At 39.1% G+C, this 20,027-nt stretch overlaps 1 protein-coding gene across 1 annotated transcript in view; it reads right to left on the minus strand.

Annotated features, from left to right (window-relative positions):
* RNF128 (ring finger protein 128) overlaps positions 1-18,380 on the minus strand; it is a 101,060-nt gene extending 82,680 nt beyond the window's left edge. The window contains exon 1 of the mRNA XM_008697234.2: positions 17,975-18,380. Within this exon, the coding sequence (XP_008695456.1) occupies positions 17,975-18,380 (406 nt within the window). The remainder of the gene's footprint in view (positions 1-17,974) is intronic.
* Between the last annotated feature and the right edge of the window lie 1,647 nt (positions 18,381-20,027).

Consider the following 20,027-nt stretch of genomic DNA (forward strand, 5'->3'; position numbering starts at 1 on the left):
ATGTCTAAAACGCTATTTAAAACAATACCCTTCCATAGTTCATTGATTTCCTGTCAGATAGGCCTTCCTCTGAAAGTTTTAACAAAATACAAAATGCAGCTTTATTATTTTCGAGTAATACAATAACACAAATGAATTGCTACTAAAATCATGCCAAAGAGAAGCACTGCTGGATGTCCTTTAATGAAGGCAAAGACTGTTTGCCCGAAAATGGTTGCTTTTATGTACTGCTTTAACAAGAGTTTCTATTCTCTGAAGGCACTTAATCATTTCCCCACTCCTTTAAGTGCCAATGCCAGATTTTTAACTTAGATCAAACACTGGTGAGAATTGATGTGGGTTTTAGTACACTCTTCCCAAATCCACAGAGTACGACGCAGATCGCTACATCTGCAATAGCTCATACAACTAAGTGAAAGAGTGATGTCAATTTCACAGAACTGTGCAGCGACACGAGGCCTGTGCTGGAATCTGGTTGCTTCACTCCATGACCCTGTGTGGGTGTAAGCTCTCTGTGTAGGTGTGTGAATCACTGGTGGTAATCTAGGCAGTTCCTATTGCCAGAGCTTTATATAGAAACAGCCCAACAAAGAAGTCATGTCCCCAGCTGCCAGCTGAAGGTGAGACACCAGATAGCTTCAGGGAGAGCTGATAGAAAAAGAACACCGTTAATAGCCAGCAAGGCTGTCAGCAAGCTGAGGAACCCCAAAATTTCTGGTGTGACCACACTCCATTGGCTAGAGAGAGAATCGGGAAGTCGGTAATATTTATTGGGAAGGGCATATACTCCCCTTTGCAGCCTTGTTCATTCATTCATTCATCACCGAAGGCCCAGTGTTCGTCGCTGTGCTCAGTGCTGTGTACCTGGAGATGAATGAGACGAGGTCCCTGGACCTCCAGCAGTCTGCTACTGCGTCCAGGTCACGTCTTATCCTATCCGATACTTTGCTCTCAAGTCATTGTCAACGATTTAGTCCCTACTGTGGGTATCAGTTGTGAAGGTGAAGATGTTACCTTTCCCAGGAGCACGTTCCTTTTAAACAGGGCCTCAAAAACCCTAGAGCTTTTTAACACCCAAAGGAATGCCGCTTTCATGATGGATGGAATTTCAGATATCACAGGGAGGAGGGTCTTTTTGGGCAGGGGAAATCCTGGGACACAACAAATCACATCACACAGGTGACTGGCTCTCAAATCCTCTCCAAGACTCAAAAAGTGAAGTCGTTCTCAAAACTCAAAGGCAATGCCCCCCCCCATTGACAGAAAAAAAAAGATTATAGCTGTAAGAAACATTGACATTCAACTTTGCCATTAGTAAAAAAGCCAAAGAGTCAATACCACTGACTGAGAATTAAATGGATGATATAAAGCAAATAGAAGGCAACTTCATGTAGCGAACAGTTTAATCCTATATTGATCCTAAATTAGACCTATATTTAGTCCTATGTTGTTCAAGAGGGCACAACCAGGAACAACGTGTGAAAAGATAGAGGGAGGTACATTTTGGTGTAGTTTGAAAACTAACCTCCTGAAAACTTAAGCTGTCCAGAAATGAACTGAGTTGCCTGCCTGGTGAGATGATGAGATCTCTGTCACCGAAGGTGCTCAAATAGTAAATGGATGGCCACCAGATGGAACAGTAGTTGAAGGGATTCGTGACGTACATGGAAGACATACTCTTTTATGTTTGCTCTGTGAATCTATTAGTCTAAGATAGTTAAGAATCCAGGAGGGACACAAATAATACTTAAGAATACAGACAAATAGGCAAAAAGCAAATTAATGTGACCCACGTTTATAAGCGTTGGCTAGGTGCCAAAGAATGGAGAGATCAGGTAAACTGTTCGTTGGGAAAGGCTTTGAATAGGACATACCTTTCATCCAAGACTTTAAAGTGAGAAAGAGACATGGACAAGCAACGAAGAGGTAGAATAAACCAAGAAGGGGGATGCCTTCATCAGCGTTATCTTACTACTGCCACCATTTTTTGTGTCTACTATAGAATAGCTACCATGCTAGCTGCTTTCTTTACACGTGCTTGCTTTCTTTCTTTCTTTCTTTCTTTCTTTCTTTCTTTCTTTCTTTCTTTCTTCTTTCTTTCTTTCTTTCCATGTGCCCTTCCTTCCTTCCTTCCTTCCTTCCTTCCTTCCTTCCTTCTTTACCAGAGGGAGAGAGAACACAAGTGCAGGGGTGGGGGCAGAGGGAGAGGGAGAAGCAGACTCCACTCCTGAATAGGGAGCCCAATATGGGGCTTGATCCCAGGACTTCGGGATCATGACCTGAGCTGAATGCGGACGCTTAATCGACTGAGCCACCCAGGAGCCCCTACGTGTGCTATTTCATTTAGTCTTTACCACCACTTGGTAAAGTAGTACTGTAGTATTCCCATTTTACAGATGAGATGTCTGAACTGAGAAGACTGGAATCCAGAGAGGTTAATAACTTGTCCAAGATCACACAGCTAGAAAATAAATAGTAGGTCTGCTATTCAAACCCAGGTCCATCTCCCTACAAAGCCCTTGCCCTGAATCACTACCACATTCCACTGCTTCTCGTTAAACCCATGCTGTATGCTAGAGGGCTTAGAGAGAACTATGACATGTAAAATGTGGCAAGGCAGGACACATAGCTGGCCCTCAGTCAATATTTGTTGAGTGGGTAAGTAAACCCCCTGCTTTTTAGATGAAAAAAAACCCCCACATTTTTATGTCTTATTTTATTCCCATAGAGCTTATTGCTACAGAGCTTCCCCGGGCCCAGGCTATGGCTATGTAAACAAGAACAAATAGCTCCCCAGGGCTTCCTACGCTAGGGTTTAACCTCAGGTATCATGGAGTAATATGCATCAGGTTAGAGCCCTCGTCTTTCTCTTTAGGCCTTCTTGAATTCCTCTTGTGGAGCCAAAGGGCTGCGGTTTTCAGGGGAGAAAGGATATGTTTGTGAAATGGTCAGAGAAACTATACATCTTCCTTTAGCCAAAATGCAACTTAGCCTTCTCTCCATCTGAGTTCTGTTCCAAAAATTCTCCACAGAGCCCTTTGGTAAATACGGCCTTTCTGTATCTTCTGGCTTTTTGACAAGACTAATTTTTTTTTTAAAGAGCATTTGCCTCTATGTTTGGAATGGTACTAAATTCCTCAGAATCAACCCCTGTGGCCTCCAACTGCAGCTAATCTTACCATGTATAAGTTACTGAGCATTTAAATGCTGGTTATCTCCTGCAGGAGGCTAATAAAAATAATCAGTGAAAAATTATTTTGAAAAATGGTCATTTGGTCCATGTAGACATTTTTAGAGCTAAAATAATGTCAAACATCCTATTTGACTGATTATACACTCCTCCTCCTCCTCCTTCTCCTCCTCTGCTGAATCGACTGCTTTGAGGAAAAGAACTCAATTTCCATTTCCATTTAAAAGCTAAAAATATACACAAGCAAATGTAGATTGGATTTAATTCAATTCTGGAATGCAGGGCATCCAGGCATTTAATGATTGCAATTTTGACATCCTAAGGCCTTGACTAGGTTTCTATCAGTTTTTACTAAAATCCTAATCTCCTCAATGCAGGGATAGGTAATTAGCATTAGTCATAACAAACAGATCATTTCCCAGGACATTTGATTGATTAAAATGGCCTGAAAGAATTTGTCGTGTGCTCCTTCTTTATAATGATTTCACATTTTTATGCAACATCCTCCAAATACTCAGGTAACACTCAATTCAAGCCCCAACTTGCACCTGATTTCAGACGTTAAAGCAGTTCCATTTGGAACCTTCCGGCTGGTTAGTTTGACATTCAGGCCATTCAGCACCTGCTAACCTTCCACTGTATTCCCCCTCCCTGCCCAAGCATGAACACACCCCTCCCTCGCCCTTGTAATCTGCAGCCACAGCTCTGGGACCCTTTTGGTCTAAATTCTCTCATATTTTTTTTTTATCTCTACCATATTCAGCTCTGCCCTTCTCAGCTCCTCCAAGAGCGCCCGCTCTCTTGTGAATCATTCTCTTACCTTCTGTGTGCACTGCCAGCCTTCTACACTGCTCCCCCAAGTCCTGGCCTTGTTTGAGATACCTTGATTCCAGAATTTAGTTTGAAACCTTTACACTGTATGCCCCCTGGTCTCACATTCCAGCCATCCTTAGTTATTAGCCCAGTTGGAAGCTAATTTCGTTCATATTCAGTCCTGTTCTCCCCTCTCTATACTGCTTGTTCTTCTTCCACTGCTCCCCTCCTGGAAGTTTCCACTGTGTCTTCAAGATCTCTGGCTCCCTTACACATGCTTCACAGGTACAGTTTTCTCAGATCTCTTCAGTGAGGGTTATATGAAGGCTTATGCCGTTTCTCTGTGGTCCCCGACCTATCTTCCTGCCCCTGAAGATACCACTTCTTCCATTACTTTCAGTAGAGGCAGCTCATCCTTCTGTACCCCACATATTTCAGGGCTATAAGGGGTTTTCTTACTCCCACGTGGGTTCCAGACCACTGTCCCCTCACCCTCATGAATAAATCCCCAGTTTCCTGGAGACTCGTGGGTAGTCAAGGGATTCATGGCACTTGGTTTGACCACCTTCTATGTCTTCCCGGCCTGTTTAGTCATGGACCAACATCCCAGGCATTCGCCTGCACATATGAAGACTGTCGTTTGCATCACAGTCATCCTTTCCACGCTAAGTCCTTCCATCACCCAATACTCTGGACTCATTGTGATCCAACTTCAGGGAACTGGACCTCCTTTCCACTTCAGTCACCCCACTGCCATGGCCATACTCTGGCTGTTATCATCATCCTGATCTACTGAACTTCGGAAACCCTAACAGAAATGCCCCACTTTCTGATGGCCTACCCTGTTGCTCTCCTTGTTTATTAAAACAAAATTTTATTTATTTATTTATTTATTTATTTATTTATTTATTTATTTATGTGTGTGAGAGAGAGAGAGCGCTCGTCCTTTTAATATGCCCACTACTGATCTTTGACTTCTGTGCTAACATCTTCTCTAACTTTAACATCCATGCTGATGACCCGTCCAATACCCTGACCTCATAATTTCTTAATTGCTTCAACTCCAATAACCTTAATGCTGCTTCTTTTTTTTTTTAAAGATTTTTATTTATTTATTTGTCAAAGAGAGAGAGAGAGTACGAACAGCGTGAGCGGCAGGCAGAGGGAGAAGCAGGCTCCCCGCTGAGCAGGGAGCCTGGCGTGGGACTTGATCCCAGGACCCTGGAATCATGACCTGAGCTGAAGGCAGCCACTTAACTGAATGAGCCACCCAGGCGCCCCTTAACTCTTCGATTATAGTGTCATATGCTGCCTTCTACAAATTGTATACATGTCAGTTCTTCCTACTACATTTTCCTCCTCCAGGGCATTGATCATGTTTTTGTGCTATTTTTTGTACGGGGCCTTGCATAGTATATGCTCACTAGAGAGGAAGTATCATGTACAAAATGAGATCACAGACTCTAGAGTCAGGATATTAGGGTCCAGACCTCATTTTGCAACCTATGGGCTGCATGACCATGGGGAAGTTAACTCACCTCTCTATGTCTCAGTTTCCTTATATATAAAATGGAGATACTAACACTATGTATCTCATGGAGTTGCTGAGATGATTACACTTAGAAGAAAACTTGGTACATAGCTAATAAAATACTATTACCAATCGCCTCCATAAAGGGCAAGCAAAAACAGATTTTAATAGGAATTAGGTGCAATATTGAAAGAAAAAAGAGCTCCACTTATTAGGAATAATGATACTGAGAGATAGTCATTTAAAATGGAAATGGAAAGCAAGTGAATTATTAAGCAAATTTTCATCTCTCTCTATTTGTACCGCCCACCAAGGAGATGCCAATGTTATTTATTGATTTTTGCCAGAGACTGGTTTATTTGACCACATGGTGTCACTGTCATTGCATGGTGAAGTCATTAGAAGGTAATGCTGAGAATATGTTATTAAAAATTTGGATAAAAATATGATCTACATCTAAAAATCCAAAAAGTCATAACTAACATTATTATAATTTTAAACACTTATGTGATTGTGGCAGGTCCTGAGTGTGGGTGGAATAGGTTGTTGCTGGCATGATGTGATGAATGATTCTCTAACATCCAATTTCCTCAAATTTACTGTTGCATGGTTCTGCCAAAGGTCCTGTTATTATCACCAGTTGGAAATCGGGTTTGTTCACGAAAATCATGTTGTTTCCAGGGGCAACGAGTGAAGTTCCCTCCTGGATACTTGATCAAACCAGTTCCTGCATATCTAACCATTCTCTAAATGAGTAGGACATAGGATTTGCGAGTTTAGATGGAAATGGGTAGGATTGATTTACATGAAGTCCGTGCTGCCTAGGGAAGGTAGGCTTCAGTAACAGGAGAGGGGTAGCTGGGGTAAGAGGAATTAGGAACCATGGATTGCCGAAAAGAGAGGGAGAGAGTACTTAAGAGGAACTAGCCTATTTGTACAATCCCACTCAGGCATTTCTCTGCGTGTATTCACACACACACACACACACACACACACACGTAATAATTATCGGTAATGTTGGGGAAAATCAATGTCCTGGCAGCAAATCATAATATAATAAATAAACATTAAAAGCTTCAGAGGAAGAGGCCAAGAGTTAAGCAAAGAATATGTTAATGAACAAATTACTCTTACAAAATATTTCTTGATTTTAAAATGGAGAGAAGGGAGATAAAATATACTTTAAAGACCTCATAATGAATTGACTCATTCCCCCCACCGAAACCAGCATCCAGAGACACTGTACCCTTGTCTTCCCCATAAAAAGATAAACTCTTATGTAATTATGTATGTATGTGCTTCTATGGAGCCAGAGGAGGGAAGAGAGACAGAGAGATATATATGAGAGAGAGGTACCAAAATCCTGTTACTGTAAGCTAGGTTTTATTAAGGCTTGCGAAGTTTGCAGTTTCATGAATTCCAAGCATAGCTGAGGTATTTTCCAGACCTAACATGTTATGTATTTGTTAGTACATCTCATGATCAAACCAGTTTTTAAAATAACTGCATCATTATTTTTTTAAAGAGCATTTTTTTAAAGATATATTTACTTACTTGAGAGAGAAATGGGCAGAGGGAGAGAGGAGAGAGAATCCCAAGCAGACTCCCCTCTGGGGGTGAGCCCGATGCAGGTCTCGATCTCACTACCCCGAGATCATGACCTGAGCTGAAACCAAGAGTAGGACGCTTAACTGACTATACCACTCAGGCGCCCCTAACTGTGTCATTCTTTATTTAACTTGTGGTACAATGTGATTGTCAAATATTTTGTGAATAAACCTGTCTTTTTTTGCCCATGTTTTTCTATTTTACATCTGTTTCTACATTTATTATTCACTACTGTTCACTTTATCTAGTTTTAATAAACAATTTTTCTAATTTGTCAAAAGGCTTTTACATTTTGTTTGTGTCTTACAACTTGACACTCAGAGTTGTATGTGTAAGCAACAAAAATGTTTTCAACACTTTAATTCAAGGTACAAATAAAATTATGTCTGAAAAAAGGAAAAACAAAACTGTTCCTTTTACTTATTATTTCATTGTATCACTTTATTATTTTCCCTAAGCTGACTGTAAACTATTGGATTTTCCTTTGGGTCATATTCTACAATAGTGAATATATCTGATCTATATCTACATTGATCTACACATAGATGTATCAATATACATATGTATTTATATTCTAGCTTGTCAATAAGAATAACAAGATTCAGAAGCCTTACCGAAGTCCTGAAACTTGATAAAGGGCATCTCCCAGAAACTTCTATCAAACAACAAACTTAACAGTGTAACAGTGGGAACATTTGTTAGTAAAATCAGGATCAAGTCAAGGATGGATATACACTATTATCACTACTAGAGCCCTAGACAATGGAATAAGACCACTGGAAAGAATTAAGAGATATAATTAATATAAAAGATGAGGCAAAACTTTGTGGAGAGAATTTTCATTTATCTTGAAAATCCAAGAGAATCAATGATCAAACTATTCAAATTAATAGGAGTTCAACAATGTGGTCAGAGGCAAGATCCACATCAATAATGATGCAAGTTCAATGTTAATAGCTTCCTTAGGTATCAGCAATAATTATGTTCATTGAAGTAAAAGAGCAGAGTTGAAAACAACCTAAGTACTCATTAATAGGGGAGTGGTTAAGAAAATTATGTGTGTGTACACACTATGAAATATTATGCAATAGTTAAATGAATTAATTAGATCTAACTATAAATGCATTGACATGGAAATAGACCCAAGTCCTACAGTTGAGTAATAAAAGCAAGCTGCAGAATAAGTTCATCAAAGTTAGAAATAAAACACAAGTTGACTGTATTTTCTATAGGCTATATATATGTATATGAAAATCGATAGAAAAGTCTGAAAGGTTACCTACTGAATGAATAGCAATGGTTATTTCTTGGGAAAGGACTGAGATTGGGGGTAGAAATCAAGGGGGACTTTAATCTCTAGTGGTTTTTTTGAAAGAAGAAAGTATTACTTGTGTAGGTAAAAATAAAAACAATTTAAAAATGCAATAGTTTGCTGAATTCACCTAATCAATGTCACTTAAATTTTCCCATGTTTTCATACATAAAAGGAAATTGCTTTCTAGTTTCTTAAACTTTGATTCATTCAACAACTAGTGAAGACCATGAGTTATGCTCAGTACAATGGATACAATGGCAAGCACGACAGACATGGTTTCTGCCCTCCTGGAACTTAAAATCAAGTGGGAGAAGCAGATAACAAACAAATAACAAAATAATTACACATCACAAGACATTTAAACAGAAATGAGCAGCAGGGTTTGATGGGAAATACTGTGGTTGAGGGAGACTGCCTGAAATAAGAGACATTTTGATCACATATTAGGCCACAAAACCAGTCTCAAAAATTCAAGAAGATCGAAGTCATGCCATGCATCTTTTATGGCCACAATGCTATAAAACTAGAAGTCATCCACAAGAAAAAAATCTGGAAAGACTACAAATACATGGAGGTTAAATAACATGCTACTAAATAGTGAATGGGTCAACCAGGAACTCAAAGAAGAAGTAAAAAAAATATGTGGAAACAAATGAAAATGAAAACACAACAGTCCAAAACCTCTGGGATGCAGCAAAAGTGGTTCTAAGAGGGAAGCTTATAGCAATACAGGCCTACCTTAAGAAGCAAGAAAAATCTCAAATAAACAACCTAACCTTACATCTAAAGGAGCTAGAAAAGGAACAATAAACAAAACTTAAAACCAGCAGAAGAATAGGAATAATAAAGATGAGAGCAGAAGTAAATCATATAGAAACTAAAACAACAAACAAACAGACAAACAAAAAACAGATCAGTGAAACCAGAAGCTGGTCCTCGGAAAAAATCAATAAAATTGATAGACCTCTAGCCAGACTTATCAAGAAAAAAAGAGAAAGGACTCAAATAAATAAAATTACAAACAAGAGAGGAGAAATAACAACCAATGCCACAGAAATACAAACATTAATAAGAGAATATTATGAAAAACTATATGCCAACAAATTGGACAATTCCTAAGAACATATATACCAAAACTGAAACAGGAAGAAATAGAAAATTTGAACAGATTGATAACTGGCAAAGAAATTGAGTCAGTCAATTATCATATGGTTTCACTCATATGTGGAACATAAGGAATAGCATGGAGGGCCATAGCGGAGGGAGGGAAAACTGAATGGGAAGAAATCAGACAGGAGATGAACCTTGAGAGACTCTGGACTCTGGGAAACAAACTGAGGGTTACAGAAAGGAGAGGGTGGGGGGATGGGGTAACAGGGTGATGGGTATTAAGGAGGGCACGTGTGGTGATGAGCACTGGGTGCTATATGCAACTAATAAATCGTAGAACACTATATCAGAAACTAATGATGTACTATATGCTGGCTAATTATACATGATAATAAATAAGAAGGCTAAACAGTATTTTAAAAAGCCCTCCCAAATTATATACATGTGGTTTAACCAAGGCCATCTGGAAATAATCCTTCATATTTGTCTTTATTGTCTTCTGGTGCCAAACTGGTTGCATCAGAATCATTTTAGTTTTGGGGATGCCTGGGTGGTTCAGTCGGTTAAGCATCTGCCTTTGGCTCAGGTCATGATCCGAGGGTCCTGGGATTGAGCCCCGCATCAGGCTCCCTGCTGATCAGGGGAGTCTGCTTCTCCCTCTCTCTCTGCCCCTGCTCATGCGCTCTCTTTCTCTTTCAAAGAAATACAGTCTTTAAAAAAGAAAGAAAGAAATTGCGTCAGTAATCAAAAAACACCTAACAAACAAAAGTGCAGGACCAGATGGCTTCACAGGTAAATTCTACCAAACAGGTAAAGAAAAACTATTACCTATTCTTAAACTCTTCCAAAAAATAGAAAAGGAAGACAAACTTCCAAATTCATTCTATGAGGCCAGTATTGCCCTGGTTACAAAACCAGATAAAGACACGACTGAAAAAGAGAACTATGGGCCAATATCCCTGATGAACATAGATGTAAAAATTCTCAGCCAAATGATAGCAAACTGAATTCAACAATATATTAAAAATATCATTCACCATGATCAAGTGGGATTTATTTCTGCGATGCAAGGGTGGTTCAATGTTTGCAAATCAATCGACGTGATACATCACATCAATAAGAGAAAGGATAAAGAACCACCTGATCATTTCAATAGACACAGAAAAATCATTTGACAAGGTACAACATCCATGCATGATAAAAACCCTCAACAAAGTAGGTTTATTTTTTATTTTTTATTAAAGATTTGTTTATTTTAGGGAGAGAGAGAGAGCGAGCACAAGTTGGGGGAAGGGCAGAGGGAGAGAATCCTCAAGCAGACTCCCTGCTGAGCAGGGAGCCCGACTTGGGAGCTTGATCCCATGACCATGAGCTCACGACCTGAGCTAAAACCAAGAGTCAGACACTCAACCAACTGAGCCATCCAGGTGCCCCAATAAAATAGGTTTAGAGGGAACATACCTCAACATAATAAAGGCCTATATGAAAAACCCACAGCTAACATCATCCTTAATGGGGAAAAAACTGAGAGCTTTTCCCCTAAGGTCAGGAACACAATAAGGATGTCCACTCTCACCACTTTTGTTCGACATAGCACTGGAAGTCCTAGCCTCAGCAATCAGACAACAAAAAGAAATAAAAGGCATCCAAATCGGTAAGGAAGAAGTCAAACTTTCACTATTTGCCAATGACATGATACTATACATAGAAAACCCGAAAGACTCCACCAAAAAATTGATAGAACTGATACACAAATCAGTAAAGTCGTAGGATACAAAATCAACATACAGAAATCTGTTGCATTTCTATGCACCAATAATGAAGCAGCAGAAAGAGAAATTAAGGAATTAATCTCATTTACAATTACACCCAAAATAATAAGATACCTAGGAATAAACCTACCCGAAGAGGAATAAACCTACAGAACCCAAAGATCTGTACTCTGAAAACTTTAAAACACTGATGAAAAAATTGAAGATGACACAAAGAAATGAAAGACTTTCCATACTCATGGATTGGAAGGACAAATATTGCTAAAATGTACTACACAAAGCAATTTACAGATTTTATGCAATCCCTATCAAAATACCAACAGCATTTTTCACAGAACTAGAACAAATAATCCTAAAATTTGTATGGAACCACAAAAAAACCTGAATGGCCAAAGCAAACTTGAGAAAAGCAAACAAAGCTGGAAGCCATCACAATTTCAGACCTCAGGTTATATTACACAGCTGTAGTCATCAAAACAGTATGGTACTGGCACAAAAACAGACACATAGATCAATGGAACAGAACAGAAAACCCAGAAATGAACCCACAACTGTATGGTGAATTGATCTTCAACAAAGCAGGAAAGAATATCCGAAGGGAAAAAGTTTCTTCAACAAATGGTTTGGGAAAACTGGACAGCAACATGCAAAACAATGAAACTGGACCACTTTCTCACACCATACAGAACAATAAATTCATAATGTATTAAAGACCTAAATGTGAGACCTGAAATCATAAAAGTCCTAGAAGAGAACATAGGCAGTAACTTCTCTGACAACTGCTGTAGCAATTTCTTAATAGATATGTCTCCCAAGGCAAGGGAAAGAAAAGCAAAAATGAACTATTGGGACTGCATCAAAATAAAAAGCTTCTGCACAGTGAAGGAAACAATCAGCTAAACTAAAAGGCAACCTACTGAATGGGAGAAGACATTTGCAAATGATATAAGTGTTAAAGGGTTATTATCCAGAATATATAAGCACTTATACAACTCAACGCCCAAAAACCAAATAATCCAATAAAAGTAGGCAGAACACATGAACAGACATTTCTCCAAGAAGACATCCAGATGGCCAATAGACATGAAAAGATGCTCATCACCACTTATCATCAGGGAAACGCAAATCAAAACTAAATGAGATATCACCTCACACCTGTCAGAATGGCTAAAATCAACAACACAAGAAACAGCAAGTATTGGTGAGGATGTGGAAAAAGGGAAACCCCTCTTGCACTGTTGAGGGGAGTGCAAACTGGTGCAGCCACTGTGGAAAACAGTACGGAAGTTTCTCAAAAAGTTAAAAATAGAACTACCCTATGATCCAATAATTGCACTATTGTGTATTTCCCCAAAGAATACAAGAACACTAATTCAAAGGGATGCATGCACCCCAATGTTTATAGCAGCGTTTTTTACAATAGCCAAATTATGGAAGCAGCCCAAGTGTTTTTTGGTAGAAGAATGGATAAAGAAGTTGTGGTATACATACATACACATATATACAATAGAATATTATTCGGCCATAAAAAGAAGGAAATCTTGCCATTTGCAACAACATGAATGGAGCTAGAGAGTATAATGCTAAGCAAAATAAGTCAGACAAAGACAATACTACATGATTTCAGTCACATGTGGAATTTAAGAAACAAAACAAACAAGCCAAGAAAAAGAGAGAGTGAGAGAGAAACCAAAAAATAGACTCTTAACTCTAGAGAACAAACTGATGGTTCCCAGACGGGTGGCGGTGGGGGGATGGGTGAAATAGGAGATGAGGATTAAGGAGGGCACTTGTGATGAGCACCCGTGGTAAATGGAAGTGTTGAAGCACTGTGTCGTACGCCTGAAACTCATATTACACTGTATGTTAACTAACTGGAATAAAATAAAAACTTAAAAAAAAAGTAATGCTTGGAAGTCACATCAATAGGACATTAGGTTTAATGAGATGTAGGAGTGAAGAAGGGGAAGGTATCAAGTATTTCCAGGCTCAAGGGCAGGGAAGAGTTTAGTGAAATGGAGGGACTGAAAGGAAGCCAGTGTGGCTAGAGCTGAGTGAGTGGCGGGGGTGGGGGGCTGTGGCGGTGAGGAGGCAGGGAGGCTAGCGGAGATGAGGTCAGAGTGATAGGCAGGAGCAGGTGATTCAGGGCTAGGTAAGGACATGGGAAGGAGTTTGAATTTACTCTAAGTGCCATGGGAAGCTACGAAAAGATTTTAGACAAGGTGTGACTTATCTTTTCTCAAAAGTCACTTTGGCTTCAGTGTGGGGAGTGGCCTGGAAAAGGACAAGAGAAGCAAAATCAGTTAGGAAGTTATTGCAATGTTCTGAGGATAAAGTCTTGAAGATGAATACAACTAGACAGATCTGATATTCCTTTGGAGTGGAACTGATTACTTTTCTTGAATTAAGTTCTTTATGTGTATATCTGAGTCTAACCTTAGTGAAGTTTTTTTTAAAGATTTTATTTATTTATTCGACAGAGATAGAGACAGCCAGCGAGAGAGGGAACACAAGCAGGGGGAGTGGGAGAGGAAGAAGCAGGCTCCTAGCGGAGGAGCCCGATGTGGGGCTCAATCCCATAACGCCGGGATCACGCCCTGAGCCGAAGGCAGACGCTTAGCCGCTGTGCCACCCAGGTGCCCCCTTAGTGAAGTTTTTAATTATTTTCTCCATTTATATACTATGTTTTTATTTCCTCTTTCATTTCTAAAGACAATTTCCCAAAACATTTCGCATTTGCGTTTGCTGCTCTGATTAAACCCTTCCTTTCCCTGCACTTACTTACTCTAGAGTTGATGAGTTTGGGGGATTCTGAAATCCTTCAAACCTTACCCTGAAATCCCCTTCGTTCAACACAGTCAAAATGATAAAAATATAAGAACCATTTTATTCCATCCAGATTATTGACTTGGCTAAAATAAACTGCATTCAAGCCTAAGCATTTCTTAAGGCAATTTATCTATTAATAGCATCATTCACTTTCAGGACCTGTTTGCTTATCCAGTAAAGTACTTAACAGGCTCCAACTTTCAGACTTTAATAACGGGCCTTTTGATTTTTCTTGCATGTCTGGGACAGAACGGGATGGATGTCTGAAACATTTGGGAAGGGTTGTTAAGACGTTATGTCATTACTTAAGGATACCATAAGCATATCCTCCTGTTCCCAACACCATCAAAGGGCGAAGTAAAAATAGACTGCAAATTGGGCAACGTTGAATTAAAGGTTCACCTCCAAGCATTCGGCTAGCCATTATTCCTCCTCAGTGGAAGCTCTTCTCAGACCAAATTGTCCCATTCAGAAAGAAGAAGCTTGCTACCAGGGAGGCTACAAATAGACTAAGGACACTCTGTGCCCACATCTTGAAACCATGAGAGCAAGGAGTGCAGGGGCATCCTTTATGCTTGTTGGGGACCTTGAAGGCAGCCTAGTGGGGATGAGGAGGCCCAGAAATATAAAATGGTGGCGGTGGTAGGCAGAAGGAGGAGAATGTATTTGTACCACAGTAAGGCAAGGGCATAGTGTGTTGTCAGTGAGAAAGGGACAAGCAGCCCCTGACATCTGGGACCCAGCCTGCCACTCTCAATTGGGCCTTGGTGTTTTCTTGTTGAACATAAATAGTCTTACAGAACATCATTAGGGAAGGTCGCTCTGCGATCATGATGGATCAGGACAAAAATAAGACCACTCCACAATCATGTCTGAACATAGTCAAAATATGAACAGTGTCCAACCCACAAAAATGATGAAACATCTCCCATCCTGGCTAACATGAGTGACTATTGTTTCTTTACCAATTATTGCTCTAGCTTCAGGTCAGTCTTCCCCACTTAGGGAAAAGATTGATTTAGAAATCCAACTAAGGGGCAGCCCACGGAATGGGAGAATATATTTGCAAATGACACTACAGATAAAAGATTAGTATCCAAGATCAACAAAAAACTTCTCAAATGCAATACACGGGAAACAAATAATCAAATCAAAAAATGGGCAGAAGATATGAATAGACACTTTTCCAATGAAGATGTACAAATGGCTAACAGACACATGAAAAAATGTTCAAAATCATTAGCCATCAAAGGAAACAGAAACATAGTTGGAAAACCAAGAGATGGTGATATTATATCAGCCAAGAAGAGAAAAAGAAAATATCAGAGACAATAGAAATGCTGTGGAAACATCAGATCTGATGGGGATAGAAAAATATCCATTGAATTCTGTGACATGAGGGTCAATGGTACTATCGGTGAGTTTTCACTATAGAAAAGACAGAGAAAGCTGGTTTGGAGTGGATTCAGGAATGATGAGCTGAAGTAGAGATGAAACTATGAACAATTTTTCTGTAAGAAGAGTACATGATAAAGTGGAGGCAAATATGGAGTTGAAGGATGACTTTGTGTAATTTTATATTAGAAAAAGGGATTCGGTTGAGAGGAACTGGTTTTATAAATAGGAATTAGAAGCAACAATTAATAATACAAGCATCCTCAGAACAGAAATTGAATAGATCTCAAAGCACAGATTAAAGGCTGTGTTTAAAAGAGAAGTGGATTATGCTAAGTGAAATAAGTCAAGCAGAGAAAGACAATTATCATATGGTTTCACTCATTTGTGGAGCATAAGAAATCGGAAGATCTGTAGGAGAAGGAAGGGAAGAATGAAGGGGGGCGGTAAACAGAAGGGGGAATGAAGCATGAGAGACTATGGACTCTGGGATACAAACAGGGCTTCAGAGGGGAGGGGGTGGGGGATTGGGATAGGCTGGTGATGGGTAGTAAGGAGGGCACGTATTGCATGGTGCACTGGGTGTTATATGCAAATAATGAATCATGGAACATTGCATCAAAAACTGGGGATGTACTGTATGGTGACTAATATAACAAAATAAAAATTATAAAAAAATTAAAATAAAAAATATTTTTGATCCTTGAGTACTCAGGAGGTACTTATTGAATGCTAAAGTTAACTGCCTTGTTTTTAATACTCTGCTTGGAGTCAGACGTTCAGATGACTGTGTGCATGCCTTTTGGTGAGATTTACTGTAAGTGACCTCTGGTAAATCTTTTAAAATCAGTGGCTGGGTACCCACATTCCGCTAGATGTTGGCCTCTACTGCACGTTGTAAAGCAAGTTTTGAAAACTGGGCTACTATTTAGTTTGGGGCTGTTTAGATTTTAAATATAGTAGGGGAGTGAAAACAAGGTGATTGTCCCTGCAAAAGGAAACCTAGAGCACTCAGAATCGAAGTGGAAACATTAGGGAAGTAGGTTCCTTAGAACAAGTTTAATTTCTGATTTTCATGAGAAGGCTGTCTCTCTTATTTCTACAAAAATAAAAGTCACCTGTAAAAATGTAGGAACACTCAGGGAAGGCTTCTGGAGTTCTCTGAACTTTAAAAGAAAAAAAGTGTGAATGCCTGAGTTCTGGGAGTGTCCAGGATATGTTACAAAAGGTAACGAGTGGAATTTTGTACGTTTGTGATACTTTGTACTGCTGAAAGACCATCTTTACCTGGTGGTTTGATACCCAGAGAAACAAGGAGCTTGTTTCTCCACGTTAGTACTAAACTGCCATATTGCATGTGTACAACCTGCATGTTCCAATTGCTACTAATCTTAACACAAGTTTGATTTTCTTTCTTTTACAATTCTGAAATGTGTTGAATTTACATTAGTTTCCTTAGGGGCCAAGTTTGGTGGTGATAACCTATTGTTAACCTATTATTATCCTGATATTGTGTTCTTCCAGCTCTTACCCTGTTTGAAATTATTATCATTTTTTTTTTCTTTAGCCGTCTTGGGGTAAAAAATACCCATTTTCACCCATAGTATAGAAAACTTGAGTAAGAAATCTACTTCTTTACTAGTTTAAACACCATTTGTTTGGAAAGTGGCATTGTTTTACAAAACAAATAAAAACAGTAATTCTTGGAAGTAAATTCCAATATAAAGTTAATAAATTAGATGATTATATTTACTTATGAAGTCCTAAGTAAATACTTCTAAGGGAAACTTTTACTTTTGGTGTAAATTTCAGCGTGATCCTATTTCTACCGTGCCTTTTCCAATGTAAAAATTTTCTTAGAGAGTAGTTTTATATGTATTAGTCCCACAAACAGTTTCAGATCTCATACGCACACAGCAGATAGTTGAATTCTCATTTCTGTAAACATTTTGCATACTTACAATATGCTATTGTTTACTCATAATAATTAATCAGTTTTGTAGTTACTGCATACTTGAATCCATACAATCCTTTCTGCCTAACAAAATGAATCAAGCTGAAGAGCACAAATTGAAAATGGAATTAAAATATTTATGTTTTCTTTAATGTTTAGAGGTCAGGTACATTTTCTTCAAAAGCAGTTACATAATAAACAGTGAGCAAACGAATACAACTAAGAAAATCGTGAAAGAAAATAGGGTCACTCCATGAATTGCTTTTGTCCTCGGAACACATTAATTACAAATATTAAGTAATAATAGTAAAGTGATTCCAAGTAGTGCTGGGCAAAAAATGTTTTAAGTAAATCGTTTTATAATGTCATTGCCAGATCCTAGAGTAATTCTAGATGGAAATACCATTTTAAGACAAACAAAGACATAAACTCTCTTTGGGACTTGGTCATTACTTACCGAAATTTGCCATCTGTATCGTCTGGTTGCCCGTGTCTGGAACATTGAAAATCACAACAGCATCTGCATTTCTTCTGCCTGCTGCTTGAATTTTTTCTGAAAATGTACAATTACCTCTTTCTATCAGCGCAATCCACGGACTGTTAGTGTTAGTAAATTCAGTGTTGTAGTCACAGGCTTGGTAGTTACTGTTCTTAGGGATGCTCACCACCCCCATAGCGTTAGCCACTGGTGAAGCTAATCCATAAACACCGCACTCACACCTCTCTATTGTAGTGTAGTTGCTGGTTTCATTGTAATAAGTCACAGTCACATAGGCATTCACAGAAAAAGACGCTGTGATTTTAAATAAAAAGGTAAAAATTACAAGCAGCCGAAAACAACTGGACTTATTCTCCTGGTTCATTGCTCGTTCATCTGAGCATAAAACTTAAGATGTCTGCTGCTATTTCCAACTATCAGTCACCATTTGTCCACTCAGGTCCCCGCTAAGCAGAAGTTTGAAATTTCAGTTGCAAGTAGGTAACTGATCTCACCTCTAGCAGCATAAGCTCTGAATACATCAGCTCTATTTCACTTTAGTTATCTACATTCTCCCTTGTCTGCCCCTCCTCCAACTGTACACACGTAACCTTTAACCAGGACTACCTTAGCAATAAATAACACCATAAACTTTATTCTACATGTCAACTTATCAGGATTGGGTGACTTCCTGCACTGAGATTTTTTTCTTAATGTGCCAGCTAATGCACTTTCATAAACATGGAGTGGATTGGAATGAGGAACTGGACTCTTGGGAATCCCACGTGACGAGGCAGAAAGTCACCTCTCTCAGAATATCTAAAACACCAAACTGGTTTTCCAAGCCCTGCTGAAATATGCTATCAGCCAGTTCAGCCAGGAGTTAAGATCCAGAAGTTTAACTGCTATGGTAGGAGTAGAATTGATTTTATAGCCTTTCCCCCTCTTATTTCTTTGTGGAATTTTTCTTAACAGGCTCCCCAAGGAATATCTTCTGCCACCTTGTTTATTCGTTGAAAAGCAAACATATTTCAGTGGCTAGGGATCCTTTCAAGTACAGTGCCTTGCCCATGGTAGGCACTCAAATATTTGTTGATTGCCCGATACCTGAGCTGCTGCATTCCATTAATTTTTATGTTCCAGGTATTATACTGTAACAAAAGATTGGTCAAGGTTTAATTTTGAATATTTAATATTTTTAATTCTGGTGCTTTCAGATGTCTAGACAGACTTATTTATTTCGTCACTTCCTTTATTGTAAGCTCTGCTTTTAATCAGGAGTGTAACTGATATGTATTGCTGAGGGGTCAACTGGTCTGGGCAAGTGGCCGGGATAGGGAGATTGCAATATGTGCCAAGGGCTGGTGAAGAAGTAGATAAATGGACAAGACGACAGAGATATCAGGAGTCTGGGCCAAGAGTCAGCAAATGAGACAAACAGGCATCAGGCTGTCAGAGAAGCAGAGGACACCAGGTCAAAAGGAAGGCAGGCACAATGGTAGTCTGAAGTCCAAGGGAAGTAGTCTGGAACTAGAAAGACTACTAGAGCCAAGGGAACAGGACAACAGAAAAGAGAAAAATAGGAGACATTGTTGAACGAGATAATCAATGAAGATATTTCTTCCCCTAATTCTTGTCTGTCCTTAGGCAACTGAGATAACAGCGTTGGAGTGGACCCTGCGGTAAGAATGAACAGTAACTCTATTCAGCAGAAGAAAGGAGTTCAGGAAATGTGCAATAGAAACTGATGAATAAATCCCAACTGGTGCATGCTACAGATTTAACCTTTCTATCATATTACAGCTGTCGATTACTCACCTGTATATCCCCTCCCCCCAGTACCTATTATTATAAGGATCTTACACATAGTAATCAGTTAATAATTATTCATGGAATTGAACTGGAAAGTTTAAAGGTCTAGGTGTATTAGCTTGTGGTCTACTTAAGAGTAAACACAAATAGTTTATTATTTTGCTAGTAGGACTATGATTTCGATGTTCATACTCATAATAAAGCCTGTCCTCACTGGACA

Source organism: Ursus maritimus, assembly GCF_017311325.1.
Source record: "Ursus maritimus isolate PB19 chromosome X unlocalized genomic scaffold, ASM1731132v1 scaffold_X1, whole genome shotgun sequence".
Classification (NCBI taxonomy): Eukaryota; Metazoa; Chordata; class Mammalia; order Carnivora; family Ursidae; genus Ursus; species Ursus maritimus.